Source organism: Penicillium argentinense (assembly GCF_028826775.1).
Source record: "Penicillium argentinense strain IBT 30761 chromosome Unknown utg000009l_segment0_segment0, whole genome shotgun sequence".
NCBI classification, from domain to species: Eukaryota; Fungi; Ascomycota; class Eurotiomycetes; order Eurotiales; family Aspergillaceae; genus Penicillium; species Penicillium argentinense.
In genome coordinates this window covers 744109-765136 of record NW_026622668.1, presented here as the reverse complement: position 1 = coordinate 765136, position 21028 = coordinate 744109, and the positions used below count along the sequence as shown (strand labels likewise).

General features: G+C 52.2%; 10 protein-coding genes across 10 annotated transcripts; 6 read left to right on the top strand and 4 right to left on the bottom strand.

Annotated features, from left to right (window-relative positions):
- Positions 1-166: 166 nt before the first annotated feature.
- N7532_007884 (SDR family oxidoreductase) lies at positions 167-1387 on the bottom strand (the record flags this gene model as incomplete). The annotated part of the gene is made up of 6 exons (XM_056620376.1): positions 167-291; positions 344-494; positions 546-745; positions 811-974; positions 1021-1279; positions 1333-1387. 6 exons carry the CDS (start codon positions 1385-1387, stop codon positions 167-169), a joined length of 954 nt encoding a protein of 317 aa, XP_056471182.1.
- Positions 1388-1999: 612 nt separating this feature from the next.
- N7532_007883 (uncharacterized protein) lies at positions 2000-2646 on the top strand (the record flags this gene model as incomplete). Its single annotated transcript, XM_056620375.1, has 2 exons — positions 2000-2059; positions 2128-2646. The coding sequence occupies 2 exons, from the start codon at positions 2000-2002 to the stop codon at positions 2644-2646; spliced, it is 579 nt and encodes a 192-aa protein (XP_056471181.1).
- A 553-nt stretch (positions 2647-3199) lies between these two features.
- Positions 3200-4881, top strand: N7532_007882 (cytochrome P450; the record flags this gene model as incomplete). Its single annotated transcript, XM_056620374.1, has 4 exons — positions 3200-3560; positions 3622-3822; positions 3868-4625; positions 4681-4881. 4 exons carry the CDS (start codon positions 3200-3202, stop codon positions 4879-4881), a joined length of 1521 nt encoding a protein of 506 aa, XP_056471180.1.
- Positions 4882-4956: 75 nt separating this feature from the next.
- N7532_007881 (transcription factor domain-containing protein) lies at positions 4957-7243 on the bottom strand (the record flags this gene model as incomplete). The annotated part of the gene is made up of 6 exons (XM_056620373.1): positions 4957-5312; positions 5375-5670; positions 5721-5827; positions 5889-6993; positions 7051-7105; positions 7165-7243. The coding sequence occupies 6 exons, from the start codon at positions 7241-7243 to the stop codon at positions 4957-4959; spliced, it is 1998 nt and encodes a 665-aa protein (XP_056471179.1).
- Positions 7244-7654: 411 nt separating this feature from the next.
- Positions 7655-8371, top strand: N7532_007880 (haloacid dehalogenase; the record flags this gene model as incomplete). The annotated part of the gene is made up of 1 exon (XM_056620372.1): positions 7655-8371. The coding sequence occupies one exon, from the start codon at positions 7655-7657 to the stop codon at positions 8369-8371; it is 717 nt and encodes a 238-aa protein (XP_056471178.1).
- A 1618-nt stretch (positions 8372-9989) lies between these two features.
- On the top strand, positions 9990-10765 carry N7532_007879 (uncharacterized protein; the record flags this gene model as incomplete). Its single annotated transcript, XM_056620371.1, has 2 exons — positions 9990-10019; positions 10142-10765. 2 exons carry the CDS (start codon positions 9990-9992, stop codon positions 10763-10765), a joined length of 654 nt encoding a protein of 217 aa, XP_056471177.1.
- Positions 10766-11219: 454 nt separating this feature from the next.
- N7532_007878 (glycosyltransferase family 69 protein) lies at positions 11220-12549 on the top strand (the record flags this gene model as incomplete). Its single annotated transcript, XM_056620370.1, has 3 exons — positions 11220-11804; positions 11859-12066; positions 12134-12549. 3 exons carry the CDS (start codon positions 11220-11222, stop codon positions 12547-12549), a joined length of 1209 nt encoding a protein of 402 aa, XP_056471176.1.
- Positions 12550-12948: 399 nt separating this feature from the next.
- On the bottom strand, positions 12949-13755 carry N7532_007877 (HPP family protein; the record flags this gene model as incomplete). Its single annotated transcript, XM_056620369.1, has 1 exon — positions 12949-13755. The coding sequence occupies one exon, from the start codon at positions 13753-13755 to the stop codon at positions 12949-12951; it is 807 nt and encodes a 268-aa protein (XP_056471175.1).
- Positions 13756-14431: 676 nt separating this feature from the next.
- N7532_007876 (uncharacterized protein) lies at positions 14432-17631 on the bottom strand (the record flags this gene model as incomplete). The annotated part of the gene is made up of 4 exons (XM_056620368.1): positions 14432-15209; positions 15266-16962; positions 17015-17327; positions 17381-17631. 4 exons carry the CDS (start codon positions 17629-17631, stop codon positions 14432-14434), a joined length of 3039 nt encoding a protein of 1012 aa, XP_056471174.1.
- A 1684-nt stretch (positions 17632-19315) lies between these two features.
- N7532_007875 (Proline-specific permease) lies at positions 19316-20953 on the top strand (the record flags this gene model as incomplete). Its single annotated transcript, XM_056620367.1, has 1 exon — positions 19316-20953. The coding sequence occupies one exon, from the start codon at positions 19316-19318 to the stop codon at positions 20951-20953; it is 1638 nt and encodes a 545-aa protein (XP_056471173.1).
- Positions 20954-21028: the final 75 nt, after the last annotated feature.

Genomic DNA, 21028 nt, shown 5'->3' with positions numbered 1-21028 from the left:
ATACCCTAGATTCGAGTTGCTCTTCGTTTGTATTCATAGAGTGTGGAGGAATTAGTCGGCCGACCTGGCAGGCATTCTTCTGTGGCGATGCGGTTGAGTTTTTGGAATTATTCTTGTTTTGACCATGGTCTATGATATGTACACGAATTCCGATATTGCAAGTCATTCAAAGCTTCGACTTCTTCTTGCCAGTAACATTGGCCACCTCCTGGCCGGACAGAAGGAAGTCGGGGTACTGTAGGTTACCGTTGGCAGCAAGGCCGCCGCTCATGCGCCAGTTGGCACCGTCGACTAGAAGTGCGTTAGCATAGCTGCCAGTGGGCGATATGAAGATAATACTCACCAACAAGAGTCTGTCCAGTGACATAGCTTCCAGCCTCGGAGAAGAGATAGATAGTAGCATCAGCAATATCACGGACGTGGCCGATGCGACCCAAGGGCTGGGACTTTTTGTAGGCAGCCTTGGCGTCAGATGGCAGCAGACGCTCGATTCCCTAGGGTAGTCTTGTTAGATCATGAAGTAATAAAAAGCTGCATTATCGTACCTCGGTCTGCGCAATAGGTCCCGGAGTCACAATGTTAGAAGTCATTCCCCGAGGACCGTACTCGATGGCCACCGAGTTGGACAACGAGTCAATGCCAGCCTTGGCAACGGAGACATGGGCCTGGAAGGGCATGCCACGGAAGTGCATGGTGGCACTGACGAAAATGATTCGACCACCGGTGCCTCCGGGGTGTGGGGTAACTAAGTTGGTCAGCGTTGTACAGGGTCAGGTCAGTCACTATCGAGTGTGGCAGCTCTGGACTCACGTGTCTCGGAGTCCATTCTGTGCTTTCCACCTGACTCCATCAGATAGGGCAGGGTAGCTTTCAGGGTGTTGTAAGAGCCTAGAACATCAATGTCCATGACCGTCTTGAATGCATTGACGGAGAGCTGCTCGATGGAGGCGAGGAAATTGCCCGCGGCACCGGCACTATATTTGATCAGCGGGATCACACGAGACAAAGAGCAAAACGTACATGACAAAGTCAATTGAACCGAGTTCCTTAGCACAGCGATCGGCGGCTGCCTTCAAATCGTCAAACTTGCGCACATCGACGGCGCCGATGCCGATGACCTTTGCGCCCGGGCGGAGGGTGGCCATATCCCGCGCCGCACTTTCGGTCTTTTCGACATTGCGGCCGATGATACAGGCGTTGGCGCCGAGGTGAATCATCGCGCGAACCTGGGCGCTACAGATGGTGCCTGCACCGCCAGTGCAGAAGACGACCTTGTTGTCTGGGAGGATGGTTAAACATGATGCCACTGAGCAGAGAGGGATCGGGGCTCACTGAAGAGGCCATCCTTCCAGATGTCGCTCATATACTCGTTTTTGGCCAGCGGCATGGTGACTGATTGTTCAGGGGATGATATTCGGGTAAGGTAGATTGCTGACCGCGTTGGAGATATACGAGCGACGGACACGGGGAGCAGCAAGTCCGCTTTGCCCCACAGCCGACGGGGCCGAGGCTCGGGTGCAGTTATGCGCATTACGATGGTTCAACAGAAACACCCCGACATGCGATGTCATATTTACATTTGATGTACCCTAGGGTAGTGTTATCCCTCTCTCTTTCTATGCATTATTTGACCTCAAGTATGACACTTCTCAGTATTGCCTTTTTGCGACCGGGGCAGCCCGCCACCGACGTCCCTGGCATAACGGTCTCACCATACTTGAGAGGGAAAAGATGAAATCGACGACTGCAATGGTCGCTGCACTGTCTAATCCCTGCCTGCGCCAGCTGTCACTTTCAAAGCCCCTCGTTGGCAGACTGCAGTGCTGAAGAACGAGGGGTTTCTGATTGGCGCGCGACGTCACCTCCGCCAAAACGAAATCCGATTCCACTTTTACTTCTTTCTTTCTTCAGCCATTCTTCCTTCCGCGCACCCCCTCGCCTTTCGGATCCCCATAACTCACTCACCTGGGTTCAACCGCGTATTCGCAAATTCGGCATCATGGCGTGCCCCATCACCGTTTGCAAATTTGCCGGCACCGTCTCTCTCGGCCTGCTGACTGTAAGCTCTCAAACCCGCATCGCGTCGCAATCTGCGCATCATCACTAACAACATCGCCTCAATGCCAGGGTCTCTCCTACTCGACCTCTCACATAACCATCCCCGCCCTTAAGCTCCTCCCCACCTCCACGGCCGCCTCACGCTGCTTCAACGAAGTCAAGCGCTTAAACCGCAAGTACGCGCTGCGCCTGTCGGGCATCGTCAACAGCTGTTTCCTCTTCGCCTTCTACGCCTCTCCCCCATGGCGCCAGCACCCGTACATGATGTGGGCCTGCACCATCTCCAGCGCGGCCACCTGGGGTCTGGACTACTATGTCAACCGCCACCGTGGACTAAAGACCTGGCTCGTCGAAGTCATCCGCGACGGATATGGAGTGTCTCTGACCAATACCACCAGCAGGAAGGAGGAGGATCTCGTCGTGGTCGATACCGAGTCCGAGGAGGAGGATGTCAACGGCGAGTCCGTCCAGGCCGAGATGGCTAACGAGAGCACCATGCAAATCTTCCGCCTGTCCCTGTCTTACGTGGCTCTGTCGATTGCCATCGTCGGTCTGTGGGGCGACAAGAAGCCATCGCTTCGTTTTTAAACGTGTTCGTGGTTTGAGGCTGCGTGTTGCCCGACTACTTTTATTATTCCCTGGCGTCATGGCGAAATAATGAGGGTTTTCGATTCTACTTTTCGGGTTCAATACTGTCTGTGTTTATATTGACGAATAGCCTACAGTGCATTTACGACAACTAAAAGCGAAATCTCTCACTATTTTTTCTTCTTCCTTGTTCCGAGGCCTGCTTTCTGGATGTACATTGGTGAGTTCAGTAGATATCCGAGGGTACCTTGAACTACAGCTTCTACCGTAGAGTGAAATCCCCCTATCGATTTCCCCTCACTGCCCAATTCTTCCAAAGGTATCGGTGGTACTACGGTAGTTTCCGTGAAATCCAATGAGATCGCGGTGATTATGACGCACTGCATGCCTAACCAGCGATGGCGGTGGGGGTGGGGGTGGGGGGTGGAGTCTTTAGCAGTGCCGATCGGCCAACCTGCCAACAAACACCCCGGCTCATCCATATAAGACGACAGCCATGTCCTTGGGTGAACGACATATGAACGAAGACTCGAACACCTCCTGAAGATTCAACATGTATCTTTCACTCTTAGTTCTCCTCCCTCTCCTCATCTCCCTCCAATTCCTCCTCCGGCTTACACGAGCAACCCTCTCTTCTTTACGAGATATACCAGGCCCATTCCTAGCCCGATACACAACACTCTGGTATTTCAATCGCGTCCGTAAAGGCGGCTTCGAACACGAGAATATCACCCTTCATCAACAATACGGCCCGGTCGTGCGCGTGGCACCGAATCAGTATAGTATCAGCGATCCGGCTGCTATCAAGACGATTTACGGGACGGGCTCGCGATTCGCCAAGTCGGCTTGGTATGATGGGTGGAAACACCCGAAGCAATGGACTGTGTTTTCTGATCGCGATATTAGGCGTCATGGTGAGTGCTTCTTTAAAAAAAAAAGGTACCCGTTTTCCGCTGTCTACTAACAAGAGCGCAGCGGATACTCGAAAACGATTTGCTGGCTTGTATTCGATGAGCTCGTTGGTTCATTATGAGCCTTTTGTCGATCACTGTGCGGATTTGTTTGACCGGCGTTTGGCCGAGTTTTCTCAGGATAAGAAGTCGTTTAACATGGGACACTGGTTCCAGTGCTATGCCTTCGACGTGATCGGGAATATTACGTTCGGCGAGCGATTCGGTAAGGTTCTCCATTCCCACTATAGGGCTTAGCTAACTCACGTAGGATTCCTGGACAAAGGCGAGGACATCGACGGCGCAATGGCTGCGGTCCATAAGGTGTTGATGTACAGCACCCTCGTCGGAATCTACCCCGAATGGCACCCGCGGCTATTCGGACTACTGAGCAAGTTCGCATGGACCGGCGCGGGGGGAAGAGCGTATATCGGCCAGTTTGTGCAGCAAAAAATCCGTCTACACGAGGAGAAAACAGACAAGCTCGAAAAGGGACGGTCTGAACATGTCCAAGCGCAGGATTTCGTCGACAAGTTGATTATGGCGAGAAATAAAGATCCGGAGAAGGTTACTGATTACCATCTGTTCATCATGGGACAGTCGAATGTCTCGGCTGGGTCGGATACTACTGCCATCAGTCTATCGGGTATAATGTGGTATCTTCTTCAAAATGAGGCGGTTTTGCGGAAGCTCCGTGATGAAATCGACGACTACACGAACAGAGGACTTCTCAGTGAAAATGTGGCTTTCAAAGAAAGTCAGGAGATGCCATACTTCCAGGCTGTGATGAAAGAGGCATTGCGAATGCACAGCGCAACTGGCTTACCGATGTGGAGAGAGGTCCCGGCCGGCGGTGCAGAGATTAGCGGACGCTATTTTCCTGCTGGAACTATCGTCGGCATGAATACTTGGGTGGCACACTATGATGAGCGGGTTTTCCCTGATGCGAAAAGTTTCCGACCGGAGAGGTGGATTGAGGCGGAGAGTGAGCCTGAGCGGCTGAAGGAGATGAATCAGATGCATATGCCGGTGAGTCAATTTCCGTCAGAATTTCGTTGATATCAGCTAATCATTCGTCGAATAGTTCGGTCTTGGCTCGAGAACATGCCTTGGCAAGCATATATCGATTCTGGAGATGTCCAAGTTGATTCCTAGAATTGTACGAGATTATAATTTTACGCCTTTGAGGAGAAGCTGGACTACCGAGAATTACTGGTTTGTTAGGCCATCAGACTTTGAGGTTTTTGTGCAGAGGAGAGTTAGAGGCCAGAAACTATCGACGTAACAGCTGTTATTGATGGATCTGTGTCGTCTACTAGTCATTTTATAATTATGTGCTCTTGCCGCCTTACAGTATAAGTCACACAACCCCCAATTCCATCCTTCTATAGTCCATAATCAGCTCATTCACATCTCCCATATCGGAATGATCATATCTAGACATCTGCTGCGTAGTCTCTTCCAGCTCATCGTGATCACTATGACTTGACGATATCATCTTCCCAAGGAGCAGCCGAGCCAGATGCCAGAATTCAGAGGCATGACGGAGGAATCCGACCTGTTTCCATAGATTGCCGGGGATATCTGGGATATCGTTATCCTCTGGGATGCGCACATTCCAGATGTGGTGCCAGTTCTCAAGACCGGTCTGGATGGGAGCTAGCGTTGACTCAAAGACGAGGGAGTTGTGAAGGTGGAACATTAGCGAGTGAATTGCTTAAGCAGAGAGTTAGTTCCATTCCGAAATCTCGAGGATGTGAGTTTTGGGACTAGCTCACATTGCACCATGGTGAAGAGGTTCAAAGTCCCCAATTGTGAGAACTCTTGGACAAGACTCTCATCTATGGCGGACTGACAAATGCGTCGGACGACCGAAACAATGGATAGTCTGTGTTTCCAGAACCTAGTTTTTGCCCAGAATTTGAGCTGCCTCATGCATTCTCCGGCTGACTCTGCTTGAAAGCAGGCTTCTGGACAAGCCACGTCCATTTTCAATTCTGGGACGACCATTCGTGGTGGGGAATTGTGGAATATGGTCAAGGCGGCATCGATGAGAAACACGAAGATAATAGTTCTGCATTGTTAGCATTTTTCTCATGCTGTAATAACGGGGGGCGTAGATACCGAATCAGTTCCTCTTCTCCAGCAAACTGCTGCCACCAGGTATTCGACGCTTTATTAAGCTCGAGGTGCCTATGAGACGCCTTTCTTGGCCCGATATGTCTTGCCAGCTGTAAGAAATCAGTGATCTGTCGAGACCAGAGTATTATGTTTGAACGGTCATTAACTTACCGCCACCATAGAGGCATGTCTGTGTCGTCGGATCCTCGCCTGCGCCTCCGCAGAGCCCTCACGTTTCTGCAAAGAACTGACCAGATAAGCAGCTTGAATACACTGCACAATCTCTTTCCTCGGACGGCGCTGCTCAGGCGAGAGCTCCCGATCACTTCGAAAATAAGAGTGACGAAAGATCAGCTCCTCGACACAGTCGAGCCATTTCCGTGCTGTCGATCGATCGCTTTCATCTGGCGAAAGACATGCTCCGATTATCAGCATCACGCACAGTAATGCTGGAGACGCGGAGGACGCATCGAAAAGGGGTTTGTGGACGATCGGGCAGTGCGGATACCAGAGAGACCAGAAGTAATCTAGGAACCGGCGGGTTTTTGATGCTGTGAAGAAGCCTCTGCACATCTGCTCGGTCGACGCCGTCCATTCCAGGGTTATCACGTCGTCATTTCGTTTGTTGGAGACGATGTCTCGAATGTCTCCGATCAGCTCCTGGCACTTGAGATCAGGTATGTCACTTCCGTCGAGCCCTCCGTTTTGAGTCAGGGCATATTTTGCTTCGTGTGCATCGTGGGCCATTTTCTGCCTCCGTCGGAAGGATTCTTGATCGGAAAATGTTCTCATCCCTTGCGTGCTGGTAAAATATGCCATGAATTCTAATCGCTCCGCGATGAATAGATCGGTATTCATTTGAGGGAACAGAAAGCAGTCAAGGGACGAGAAATCGAGGGGCGATGGCATGTTCAATGCTGGCTCATTATCGCTACCGATGGGATCAAATGTGCTGTTTGAGAGTGCAAGTTCATTCCCGCGCCAGACTAACTCACTCTGGCAGTGCAAATGAGGATTGATTGTCGTGCTTGGCTCGGTGAAAGATGAGGACAGATGTGGCAAGTCCACATATCGAGGGTCCAGAGTTGTTTCTGCGGCGAGCGGAAAAGGACCTGGGGCTGCTCTTAAGTCTATCCCACTAGCGGATACCGAAACGCGATGTCGCTTTTGTGCTCTGTCATCCGAAGGGCAGCTCTCCTCCACCTCCAAGGGCTGGTGTTCGGTGCCAAACGAACACCGTGACTTGCAAGTCCTTTCGTGGCGCTTGAGGACATCCCTACAATATATTCAGAACCCGATCCAATTTCCGGGCTTGTCGCCAAGGGATTCTCACCTCCGATTGAATGTCGAGTTGCAAAACTCACAGCTGAACGGCCGAATGTTATCGTCTAGTAGCTTAGTTAGCACGGTCGTGATCCCAAGTGAGCTGTGCTGGCATACGGGAGACAGAATGGCGTTTGAGATGCTCTGGTCGACTGAATGTCGAGGGGCATATTGGGCAGCTCCATTCCGACGACATCCTCCATGATTATCAACGTATGGCGGGCTGGCGCGTTGCTGCTGTTCGGACACGTCGGGGTTGGCGATGCCAAACGCCTGCGGGGAAGCGGGGAAGACCGGAGGACGACTCGGGCCGAACAGACCCAGTGAGGAAACACTTACTTTCCACCTCCTGGGCAAGAAAGCTTGTCTCGTGAGTGTCACATCGGTGGTCTGGTCTCACTTCACATTTTGCTCTCTCCTGATTCGGCAGGTCACAACTCCGATCTGACAGCTCGACCTGCACGGCGCCCGACATGGATTGCTCATCGTCTGCTTATAAATAGATGGCTTCTGACTTTCTCATCGACCTCACCAGGACTTTACATGTCAACATTTTCTCTCATCCGATCTCAAGTCATTAATTCTCAGATTTCTCTCACCAAGGAACCTTCCACATGACTGAACCAAAGATCAAGGCCGTGTTCTTCGACTTCATGGGCACATGTCTCGACTGGCATTCTAGTGTCGTCCGATCTCTCCCTTCTTCCATCCCTGAGGACGATAGATCTGAGTTTGCCCTAGAATGGCGAAGACGATACTTTATTGAAAACAATCAGCGTTTCAAGCAGGGTCTGTCGCCTGAAGACATCGACGTTACCCTCGCTCGCGTACTCGAAACCGTGCTTCCTGATTTCCCGACCTGCAGCGCCGCTATCGATTCCGAAGTGAAGCGCCAAATGATCCAAGCATGGCACACTCAGCCCGCATGGCCCGAGGTCAACAAGGCAATTCAAAGTCTCCGCGACGACCTCGGCCTCGAGGTTTTCGTCCACGCTAACGGCACGACCCGCCTGCAACTCGACCTCGCCCGCTCTTCGGGCTTGAACTTCAACATGATGTTCTCGAGTCAGTTGCTCGGGGCTTACAAGCCCAGCCCTCACGCATACATGAAAGCTTTGGAGCTTGTCAAATTCGAACCCCAGGAGGTTGTTCTAGTCGCGGCACATGCTTACGATTTGCGTGGCGCACAGAGCTGTGGGATGAAGGGTGTTTATGTTCATCGGTGGACAGACGATGTGGATGAGGATATGACTACCGTGAAAACGGAGTTTGATGCTTTCCTAGATGGAATGGAAGGATTACCTCGAGTACTTTCGAGATGGGCTGCATGAATTTGTCTATTCTGATTTATCTGTTTACGGCTACTGAATCGTAATGCAGCAATTGTATAGAAAATCAACTTTCTCATCCATCATTTTACATACAGAAACCATCTGCTCCACCCGTTCGTGTGGAAGAAATCATTCGGAAGAAGAAAGAGGCAGATGCGGAAGCCGCCAAGGTATGTTCCAATTTTTTCTTCGCCAGCACTCACTTTCAGATTCGTGGCTGTTCTTTTCCTAACATCCTAGCTTTTTCATTTCTTGTGCAGCCAAAATTCATTCCCAAAGCCGAGCGAGAGAGGCGTGCGCTGGAGGAACGATGCAAGGAAGTTGATGCCATGGCCAAGTACAGCTCACGCTTCTGGAGAGACATTTAGCGTAAAATCAAAATGCCACATAGACCTTTTACGAAATATCAAGATTAGCAGGTAGGTGACCGAGTAGGTGACCGAGTATACGATCAGGTATGTGAATGTGTATACTGCCAGGCATACAACTAAGTAGTTTGACCGGGTAACTAGATGACAAGTTAGATGATTATGAAATTGGATGAGCATCTCGGATGGGACGGGATTTCTTTGGTCTTAATTATGCAGGAGTATCCTACGTAGGTGAACAAACAAGCTAACCAGTCAGAGGTTGAACGGTCTTCGATAGGCTAATACGATAGGTATAGTCGATTAGATCATCATTCTATCTTCCTTCACATATCACCATTCCTACACGTTAGCACGGTGGCACGGTGTGGAGCATAAGAAGAGCTTGCGCTTCGCGGTTACTGCGAGGCATCTCCTCGAGTCCCAGGTTGAAGCGAAAGATGTCCAAATGGGACAATATGTGTTTACCGAAGACCAAATCTACAATGGGCAGTGAGGAAAGATAGACATACAAATTCTATAAATCCCAGGTCAAAAACCAAAAGTACAAACAAACGAGGAATAGAAAAGGCAAAAATATCCTATTGCGTGCAGCTGAGCATGATTGGAACGACATGGTTCCAATGTCCACATTTTGGACTCGCAGTCGAACTTTTGGATATTGCCCTCTTAAGGGGACGCCCTTTTTACTCAATGGGATTGCGTGACTGTTTTGGATTATTTTGATCTTCTAATCTTTCACCATTTTCCTCTAGATGTTGCAAGTCGCTAGGTTTGCGGCTCACAGGGGCCGAAATTGAAATGGGAATCTCTTACGACGGAGTCTACTTCTTGAGTCGGTCTATGAGCTTAGTTGTCGCGATTCATATGAAAACCCATACCACACCCCCAACGCCCAATAACTACATTGCCACATGCAGTCTGGAGATGCGATACGTTTCGGGCGTTCGTAACGTTCTTGCCCTTCTCCGTATTCGAACCCCTAGGTTAAGATAGAAAAGTCAAATAGAAAATATCAAGGGTTCTTGTGCTTTTCAGTCCGTCTGATCGAAAATTATTAGTCCACCACCACGCTAAGCTGTAAACGATGCGGAGACGTCGGAAATGAGTCCCTTGGCATTGGGACCCTCGGCAGTTTTAAACCATCGCGACGGGCATCACCAATTGCCAGTGGTAGTCCTTAAGAGGTCATCACAGTGTATACAGTCCTTCAAGGGGTTCCTATTGTACCCCACATTAGACTGTTAGCTATGGGCAACTTTACCATCGTCAACGGCCAAGTCTACACGCCAGGACTGGCCATCATAGACGCCCCACAGCCCAACACGCCGCTGGGAGGAGGCAAGTGACTCGACCACCTAGATAAAAAAAACGCGACTGACCAGCCGCAGATACTCTTCAGGTTGCGATTGACGTGTCGGGCAATGGGCAGCTGCCGTGGCCGCCTTCCACGCGGGCCGACGCCGCCACGCGCATCCACAACATCACCCTCTTCTTAACCTCCGAGTCACTGTCGCACAACTTCACCATCTCCAATGGCTCCACGCCCGCGAATAATTCGAGCTACGTCGGGCCTGTGCTAGACCTCGAGCCTCCATCGACTGTCAAACACGTCAATTGGGTGTGGCCCAAGTGTCTGGTCGGAAATGGCGACGACGACGAAGACGACGACTCGGCGCGAGGCGCGTACAACGTCTCGATGCACCAGTCCTTTCGCTGGAATGGAACGGACTATTACACCGTGTTCGACCTGCCCATCGCGGTGACCAACAGCATCCCTGAGAGCTCAGAACGGATGGACTGCGCAGCGCTGGAGAATGAGCTTCTCACGGCGACAGAAGTGAAGGATAGCAGCGACACGCTGCCGAGTCAGCCATGGGTGCAGAGTGGAGCGAGTACGACCAGCTCCAGCAGCTCCAGCGAGTCCAGCGAGTCGGGCGCGACGATGCAGAGAGGAGTGGGCACTCGCAGGATACTGTTTCTTGCGACCGCTGGCGCCGTGCTAGGTCGGCTTCTACTCCAGTGACGCGACCCCTTTGTGTTCCAAAATAATACCCCCTTTTGACCCTTTCCATCTCGACCTGAATCTATCTGCCTAGTGGCATTTTTGCCTCAGTACGACCATCAGAGGCACCATGCACCATCGATATAGATGCGAGTTCAGCTCTCCACGTGTGAAGATCGCCGTGCAGAGAGCAGCTTAGATCTGACGGCCGATCAGCGTAGATCTCCACGGCCGATCTCCCAGTATGGAAGTGGAAGTATGTGTACACCGTTGGGAGCAAGCATGAGAATCCCACGGGCATGCAAGGCTGCCCCTTGATTCGCCTTTCTCCTTGGAGGCGTTCTTGGATTTCTCGGCAAACCCCTCGCCTTCTCTTTCGCATTTCCCGTCCACATCCGCAATGCGCCAGACTCCCACTTGACCTCGAGTTCTAGCTCTTCCAACTCCCCGCCGCGGTATCTGGCGTCCGCTCCTTATGACCAAAATCACTCCCTATCCACGCACTTTTCGCCGAGTGCTTGTCCGTAACCGCCTGCTCCGCTCCCTGCTCCTCATCTTCATCGTCTGGAACCTGATCGAGCTCCACCTGATCCTCCGCTGCATCTCCGAAACCGACCTCATCTACCGCGATCAGCCCCGCCGGCGGGAACGCATCTACATCGCCAGCGTCAATTGGAACAACGAGCTCATTTTGCGGAATCACTGGAGCCAGGCGCTCACGGAGCTCGCATGGAAACTCGGGCCGGATAATGTATACATCAGCATCTATGAAAGTGGTAGCTATGACAATACCAAGGGTGCGTTGATGGAGTTGGATCGCGAGTTGGGTCGCATGCGAATTCCGAGGAATATTACCCTGTCGCCTGTTACGCATGAGGATGAGATTGCTGCACCTCCGGCCGGAGATGGGTGGATTGTTACGCCGAGGGGGAAAAAGGAGCTCAGACGGATACCGTATTTGGCGCGGATCCGGAATCTCAGTCTGGAACCGCTGCACGAGTTGGCGGCGCAGGGCATTACCTTTGACAAGATTCTTTTTCTCAACGATGTTGTTTTTACAGTGAGTTCTTTCCTCACATCTCTTCTGTGACATGCTAACACATCGCAATTCCAGGCAAATGACATCTTCGAACTACTCGACACCAACGACGGTGACTACGCCGCAGCCTGCTCGTTGGATTTCTCCAAACCACCCAACTACTACGATACCTTTGCACTCCGCGACGCCAGCGGCCACGAAGCCGTCATGTCGACCTGGCCTTTCTTCGGCGACCCCGTTTCTCGCTACGCTATAAAAAACATGGCGCCCGTTCCCGTTACCAGTTGCTGGAATGGAATAGGTATGCCACTACATCCGATTTTGTTTTTATCGTCACTAACAAGAAACAGTCGCCATGCCCGCCACACCGTTCACGGCATCCCCGCCCCTCCGCTTCCGCGGCATCCCCGACTCCCTCGCCATGTCCCACCTGGAGGGCTCAGAGTGCTGTCTCATCCACGCAGACAACCCTCTTTCCGAACAAAAGGGTATCTATTTAAACCCACTCGTGCGCGTGGGATATTCCGGCCCTGCATACGTCGCCGTGAATCCGATCATGAACTGGCTAACCCCACGCACAATCCTTCAAGGGTTGTGGATGAATCGATTGCGGAGGTGGACGCGCTTGACCTGGTTGAAGGAGAGATATGTTCAGTCTAAGATAGCGAGGTGGGCGGCGTTGTCGGAGGGGAATCGGGAGCCTGGGCCTTTTTGTGTTATCAATGAGATGCAGATTCTACATCCGTGGGGATGGGATCATGTTTAATCAATACCATAGTACTTTGCATAAACGGAGTTAATTTCTTTGATAGGGAGAACGATTTGAATCATTATCGTGGAGCGGCTTCATTACGATCTTCATGCTTCGTTACATGACATGGGTTGTTGTGGAAATGCATTGCCCAGAACGCTATTGACCAAGACGCTATGATGGGTATATATGCAGATGATTATAAACATTTCTCAGCGTTCATATCAATCGATTGAACAAGATTGCATATCAACGCTTATGAATGCAACCATTATGCAACAGGCCTCTGATAAAACACCAATCCAATAATCCTTGTCAGCACTGACAGTCGCCTCACTGCGACTCGAAAGTCTCGATCACTGCAAAGGCTGTCCTTGAGTCCAGTCCTTAAATCTACTCAAGAGTCCGGTTCAATTAAACCGATTCCTTAGGCAACTTCTCCTGCGAAGAATACGCCTCACCATTAACGGTCGACTCCACAGGCGCAGGCGCAGAGGAAGGAGCAGGCACAGGCTTCGCCGGCGAAGGTGCAATCCAAAAAACAGGATACCTCCGATGCATATTATTGAACAACAGCGCACAAACCATCAACAAGCTCGACGAAAGCAGCACAACAGGCAATAAATACCACGAGAGGTTCCAGACCGCGTCATCCGTGGCAGGGAGTAGAGCCGTCGCGCCGGCGGGCGGATGCGTAGTGCCTGTCAACTGCATGACCACGATTGCAATGGCTGTTGAGAGCGATGCCGCGAGCCAACGCAGCGATTCGAAGCGCGCTTCGTCGGGTATTAGGCTAAAGAGTTTTGTGATGCAGATGCCGATTAGGGCGCTGAAAAAGTGGCCGAAGATTAGAGCGCGGGGTTGTGCTAGTGGGCTTTCGATTGCGCCGAAGCAGAGGACTGCGGATGCGCCCTGACTTGGGTTAGTTGTGTTTCTGCTTGTATAGAAATTTACGTCAAGTGGCGTTGGTGAAGTCTGACTCAGATGTCGCTGACTGGAAGTGGTGGTACCTACATAGGAGGCGATGATGCCAGGGACGTGACGAGAAGTAAAGTATTCAGAATAATTAAAAAGACCCTGTATAACAGAGAGACCGCAGAAAGCGGCTATAAAGGACCACGCGGCGACCAGGTATTGCGGTAGGGGTTCTGGAGGTTCGGCGCGGTGGCCGAGCCAGTGGCTAAGCCATGTCGGGAAGCGGGAAAGACGCGATGCAGACATGTTTGGACTGCGAGGACCAGAGGCCTAGCAGTTACGGGCTGTAAATGAGGTGTTTGGCCCTGAATTGCTAAAGAAGAAGAGAATTGGAAGGCGCGGAATGCGTCTGCAAAAGGCGTTGCACTAGTGCCGTTTCGGAAGAGGAGAAAAAAAAGTTCGTGCGGAGAAGAACGTGCGGAGAACGGGCGGTTCCGAGTCGAGGTGTCGCGGGTAGGATAGAATATGGGATCTATTCATTTGAGCTTTTGGATAATTGATTCATCAGACGAAATCTTGTATAGATGGAATGACAATAGTTCAGCTACGAGATGGTGGTCGGCTACCTGGCAGTGGCTTGTTTGGGCCGTGCGGGGTCACCTGTCATTCATGAAGACATCCGTAGCTCCGAGTCGTCACAACGGCAACTCAGGGGGAAGAAGTTTATCAGATGAATCTCTATAGATTCAGATGAAATAAGCTTTCTAAGCGCTAGACAGGCAGATCTGGCCCCCGCGTCTTTAGTGTCACCATCCACCTCTGTAAGTGTACCCATTGGCTGCAGATAAGGCCGTCTACCAGACCCAATTGGACGATGCGCTTAGTTTGAGCGCACCATATTTAGACACTTTGGGTAAAATTGTATATACTCGATTCAAGCAAATCAAGTACTTCAATTATATTATAGACACCAGATGGAATATTATACAGCAACCTTGAGATCATTCATCAACTCCCGGTTCACAACATGCGACTCGCCCAGTGTACCTTTCATCACCAGCACCAAATCATCCACCGCACCCAAGAACTTGAGATAAGAGCTGACAGCGACGCAGAACTTGCGATAGTTCTCGTCCCGCATCAAGTCCTTGCTCAACTCAATCTCAACCTGGTGAGCCTTCCAGAATTCGAAGCAACGCTTCAACAATGGAGTGGGAAGTACCTCCGGCAAGGGATCGCCGGTCTTCAATGCCTGTTCCACGACCGCCAGAACAGCCATGATATCGCCAATGTTGCGGTTATCAAGCAAACCGGCGTGCCGAGCGAGTCGCTGTTGGAAATGCTCTGGCAATGAAGCTGAGAGGGAAAGCAGTCGGCCAAGGTGCTGGTTCAGTTCCTGGCACAGTGACTTGACCTGAGCGAGGCGGTCGCTGTCAAAGGGGGAGCTTGAGAATTCCAGACGGAGCAGTGCGACCGGTCCATCTAAAGAAGCCAAAGTCTCAGCGAGGTCGAGCGCCAGTTGTTCGGCGACGAGACCTTCGTCGCGATCGGGTTGGCCCCAGCAGGATAGCAACAGAGCATAGTGGTCGGATAGCGATCTGATGGCGTTGGAAAGAGACTTGCAGATGTGTCGTGCTGCGGAGGGCGGCCGAGGGAATACCTGGACGATCAGAGCGGCAGCGGAGCCAACCAGCACGAGGACAAGTCGTCGCCAGAATACATTATACCCCCAGCCAGGATTTCCGTAAGCGGGGAAGTGTCTGCATAGAGTTAGCCATGCGGTCGTCATTGGGCGAAAAAAAAAGAGTCGACTTACGTATCTTCGTAACTGTATCCAATGACCAGAATGCAGGTCGCACCGCCCATCATCGTCGCCTGCAACAAGGCCAGTGGCGCAAACAGACGTGCCCACATCAATAAAGTGATAACAACTGCCATGGTCGCGGCAAGGCCATAAGGATTGCCGTTGCCATTGCCAGAACCAATGTACCACGCCACTAAACCGGCGACACCACCAACGACAGTTCCAATAGCACGCGAGACGATCGAAAGTGAGAAATCCGACATGTAAATGACAACCGTGGTCTGGCCCATGATGAGCGCCCACAGACCTTTCTCACGATAGTAAAAACCGGCACTGGAGGGAATGGCAGCAGGGATAGCCAAGGCGATCGTAACAATCACAAGACGCAGTGCATACATGCCCTCAGCACTGATAAACCAGTGGTACGAGCCAAGAATTGCTTTACCCAGACCGCTTCGCTGTTTCACCTTGTACCCTCTGCTAATTCGAAGACTTTGCTGAGCTGCGTTGAGTTGGGCCTCCACAACATCAGGATCAGCAACCGGTGATTGTGCAGCAAGGACAGGTGCCACGGCACTCCGGCGGAAAACCCAGTTGTATGCATATCGCAGACCACGGGGCAGCCAGAGCCGCACTCTTTGGCGTTCTTTCATCAGCGCCACAAGCTGGGCCAGCACTCGCTCCCAGCCATCAGCCATGCCCAGAACCTGTTCCTCAAAGACCATTCCCAGAACGATACCCTGGGACCTGCGCATCGTCGCATCGTCGTTGGATTTGATGACGCCGTTTTCATCGAAAATATCCGAGTAGGTCTCGATGAGTCGCTCGGTGGTCTCGGCGGCGAACGTCGAGCGCAGACCTTGAAGCGTCTCAAGAGTCGACTCGCTGCGCTGAAGAAGCTCATCCATTCGTGTCTGGGAAGAACGGCCGAACCACCGGGCCGAATTCACTGCATGAACACTCTCCGCGATGATGGTACTCGCCTCCTGACAGGCAGGCAGGATCTTCTTGCTTGGTGGTTGAATGGCCTCGAGCATTTCTCTCCGCAGGGACTCGTGCTCGGGGCTGCGGAGGGTCTGGACTAGGTTCACGCTTTCCATCAATTGACGCATCCCGACCTCGCGAGGTCGCTTCTTCTCGCTCTTCTTGCTCTTATCGGAGCCGGATGAAGAGGCGCGGTCTGTCGTCAGCGCATGCAGTTTTTCGATCTTGGCCTGGCCGCCCAGTCGGGCGATGTGGAATTCCAGGAGAGACAGGCTGCTTAGCAACGCCTGTCGCAGCGGGTGCTTCAAACTTTTCACGTCGTCAGCGTTCCATCGGCCGACGGAAAAGTCCAGCTGTAAGAAGCCGAGAGCGGGTTCGATCTTCTTGTAAGCGGTGATTGTTTTCATCTTCAGCATTATAAGGTCTTTCAGCTCCAGGGTATCGCCCTCGATCAGACTAGAGTAAGTCACATCAGTCGGGCCTTTCAGCAGTCGCACAACTGCCTCCATACCATCGAGGACAGTGGAAGAAGTTGACTTGGGGAAGAATAGAATTGAAGATGCCAGACCCAGTCCAATTCCGATGGCAGCAGGCTCAATCAAGACCTTGGGGATGGTTCCACTAAAGGAAGGGAGGAGCGGACCGATTGTCAAGAAGATATCCAAGCTGATAGTTCCGAAGATCTGGAACAGTGCGAACTTGGGGTTTTTCGCACGGAGACGCGCCTGCGATAGTTTGTCAACACGGCCTTCAACCACACTGTACTGAATCACTCACCAGCAGGTAAATCATGAAGCAAATCATGCAGAAATAGACGGCAGTCACGCGGGCATCCAACATCCACCCTTCATAGACCAACACCTGCTCCACCGATGCCAGAGGCTGTCCCGTTGCATTGGCCTGGGAGTAGGCCGTCTGGCCCAGTATCTGCAGCTGGGCCTGCGTCTCAGCTGCCGGTCGCGCTGCCAGCGCCGCCTTCATCGAGATGATGCCCCAGACCCAACCCCAGGCCATACCGACGATGAGGGTCAGGGCGGCAAGAATGAAAATAAAGACGATTCCTGTCGGTGGAACCATAAAAAGAACCAATCTACCAGAGATTAGCAAATGCGTTCGATCACATCTAAACGTCGCATCACTCACGTCGCGAAGAAAGCCGCGGTACCGATACTTCTCAGCGACGGCTCGATAAAGATCAGCAGCGACGCGACCCAGGCCGCCACGGAGCAACGGAATAGCACTTTCAGATCGCGCGCATTGAAATGGTCTAGCCATCCCGGCAGTTTTCTGCGCGGCTTCGTGGCAGGCGTCTCTTTGGCAGGCGCGGAGTCCTCCGCGCTGGCGGGCGAGGGGCTCGCCGCGGCCTCGGTCTCTGGTCGGGTAGGGTCGGACATGTCAGCGTCGCTCCAGCATTGAAACCGAGAGGAAGCAATTGCCGGGCGCGTGTGGGACGTAATGAGGTCGGGCCGAGATTTAGGGTCGGGAATGCCTCCAGTGTGGTCTGGTGAAATGTGAAAAGGGAGGGAGACAGGGCTGATGTAAGAAGGTTGTCTCCGCTGGCATTGACTCGGAGCCGTGATAAAATGACAACGGATCGACACTATCGATGGAATTATTTGGCTCTAGAGCTAGCCCTAGCCATGTGTCAGTTCCGTCGTGCCATTCAAAGCCCGTCCTGATTGTGATCGACGTGAGACCTGCTCTTGCGGGCGCCCGTTATGCGCATTGTTTTAATGCAAGTCGGGCCAGCAAGATTTTCGGCTCCACTGGTGAGATTTATTTCAAATGTTTATTTTAGAAAGCAAGAGGCAGCAACAAATGCTTCTCGAGGTGTGTTCCTGGTTTGATCCGAGCTTACTTGAGGTGGGCTAAAAACAGGGGTCGCCGCAAACGGTCATAGCAGCATACGCGCATAACACTAGACTACTCGGGCCAAGTTAGCGATCTCCGAGCGGATTCAACATTGCGAAAATATAACACCTAGCGATACAATTTTCACCATTGAAATCCGAACCGTGGAACTCTGAGACCAAATGAACTCTATATTCCATCCAGTGCCTCGGCCGGTCTTGGGGTTACTAGCCTGGCGATATCCCCACAGTCTGCCACTAGCGCTACGCCTGCGCCAGTCTGAAGGAGACGTTAGAAATGAAAACCAATGCTGTTCATTTCAGCCTTCTAGAAATCAAGGGGCTCTTTGGTGAGTGCGAGTGTCAAGCCACACGTTCTACTACATAAATGTGTATGTAATCGTCACGACCGGTCGCACTCGCTTGATATCACTGGCCCGGGTACATACAAATCATAACAGCTGCCACAGTGTGAGTGCTATAGTGTAGGTACCTCGGCTGAAAGAAAGGAAAGTCGAGCTGGCAATTAAATAAACCACTCCTTGTATCCAGCGGGAAATACCACCACTCATTCATTAAATTACTAGACACTGTACATTGATGGTACTATGGTAGGAAAATAGGTTTGTTTCTGCCTCAGGCTCGCCGCTTGGTCCCTCGTTTAATCCCCGTCGGCCGTAGTTTATTTGGCTCCGGACCTCCTTCGAGCGGTTCGGCCCAGCAGGCGATCGAGAGATCTAGCCCTACAATCAGTGTGGAATTTCCCGATGCTGACCTTCCATATCCGTTGAATCCGGGGCCGATTCAGGTACGTGAGGCACGCGACTGCAGCTGCACGGCATCTCTGCGAACAGGGTGACACATCCGACTCCAAACGACATGCATGTCGTGCACGAGCAACCCCACCGCAACGACGTGATCTGAAATCCGAAGGCCTACGTCTGCAAATGTTTCGTTGGGCGAAAAAATCACTTTGCCTTCGAGCAAGTGGGGGCCCGTTGCTGCTCGCCCAATGGCTTCGGCGACGGTGGAGGCGCATCCGTGGTGCGAAAGAGAAACTCCGATGTCGTGATCCACGCTGCTCGGGGAATTATGAAAAAGAGCTGGTTCCCCTGTGGGCTCTGATTTCATAAATATTCTGAGATCGTGTTCTGCCCCTGGGGGAAAGCTTAGGTCGGAGCGTGGTTGTGCATATTGCCTCACAAGTGCTCGACCTCTCGCCGTCAAGATGGAAAAGTCCACCGTCGCCGCGGACACCATCCAGCCCGACACGGCCAAATTCGACGACTTCGATACCAACCCCAAGGATGAGCTCAAGATCAATGTCGGCGGTCGCGCGGCTACCCAGCGACGCCTGCGGAACTATCATGTTACCATGATTGGTTTCTGCAGTGGTATCGGAACCGGTCTGTTCATCGGTACGGGCTCGGCCTACGCGAAGGCAGGTCCCGCCGGCTTGCTGCTCGCGTATATCACCGTCGGAGCGGTGCTGTGGTGTGTGATGCAGAGCATTGCAGAGCTGGCGACCCTCTTGCCAACCGCTGGTTCTTTCCCTCACTGGGCGACTCGGTTCATCGACCCCGCCGTCGGATTCTCCCTCGCTATTTCATACGGATATTGCTACACGATCGCCATTGCCTCCGAAGTCTCTGCCGCCGCAGTCATTGTGTCATATTGGACGGATATAACACCCGCAGTGGTCATCACTGTGGGTTTGGTATTAATCTTAGCAATCAACTTGCTAAGTGTTCGATTTTATGGCGAATCAGAAGTTATTGGTGGTGCCATCAAGGTCCTCTGCTTTTTGGGTCTGGTCATTGTGTCCATCGTTATCACTGCTGGCGGCGGTCCGAACCACGAGACTATCGGCTTCCGCTTCTGGCACAATCCCGGTCCATGGACCAACTACAACGGCATCACGGGACCGACAGGCCACTTCCTCGGGTTCTTGTCCTCGTTTGTCAACGCTTCATTCAGTTTTATTGGAGTCGAGACTGTGGTCATCTCCGCCGCTGAGTCGGTCGATCCGCATCGCGCGATTCCCAAGTCTGCCCGCCGTGTCACCTATCGCATCGCATTCTTCTATATCCTCGGCGCTCTGCTGATTGGAATGATCGTGGATCCCCGCACCTCGGCCCTGACCAATGCTGCTTCCAACGCCAAAGCCTCGCCGTTCGTTATTGCCATCACCCAGGCGGGTATCAGCGTTCTGCCCTCGATCGTCAATGCCTGTATCCTGGTGGCTGCCTGGTCCGCCGGTAACTCCTACTGCTGGGTCGGCTCACGCATGATCCTGGCCATGACGACCGACCACCAACTCCCCCAGTTCTTTGGCCGCTGCAACAAGAAGGGCGTTCCCTATGTTGCCGTCATTACTTCGTGGCTGTTCGGACCCCTGGCCTACCTGAGTCTGGGATCGGGAGGTGCCGCGCAGGCATTTAACTGGTTGTTGAATCTCAGTACCGTCGCCGGTCTGATTGCCTGGGCTACGCTTTCTTTCTGTTACATTCGCTTCTACGCTGGAATGAAGGCCCAGGGTATTTCCCGGGAGACCTTGCCCTGGAAAGCGCCGTTTCAACCTTACGCGGCGTGGGTGGGCTTCATCGGTTCCACCATTATCACTTTGATTGCCGGTTTCCCTGTCTTCTTGAAAGGCAACTGGGATACGTCAAGTTTTGTGGCTTCGTACATAGGTATCCCGATCTTTATTGTGCCCATCATTGCCTGGAAGCTGTGGCATCAGACCAAGTTCGTTCGTGCGTCTACAATTGACCTGTGGTCGGGTCGTCTCCAAGAAGGAGAGATCTCACCGCGCAAACCTCCCTCCAACACTCTGTGGGGTCGTTTTGTGGACTGGCTTGTATAAAATTTCTCTGTTTAGATTTGCATATACTAGCATTATACCCGTCATTTAAGACGCCGCGTGTTCAACACATTTACA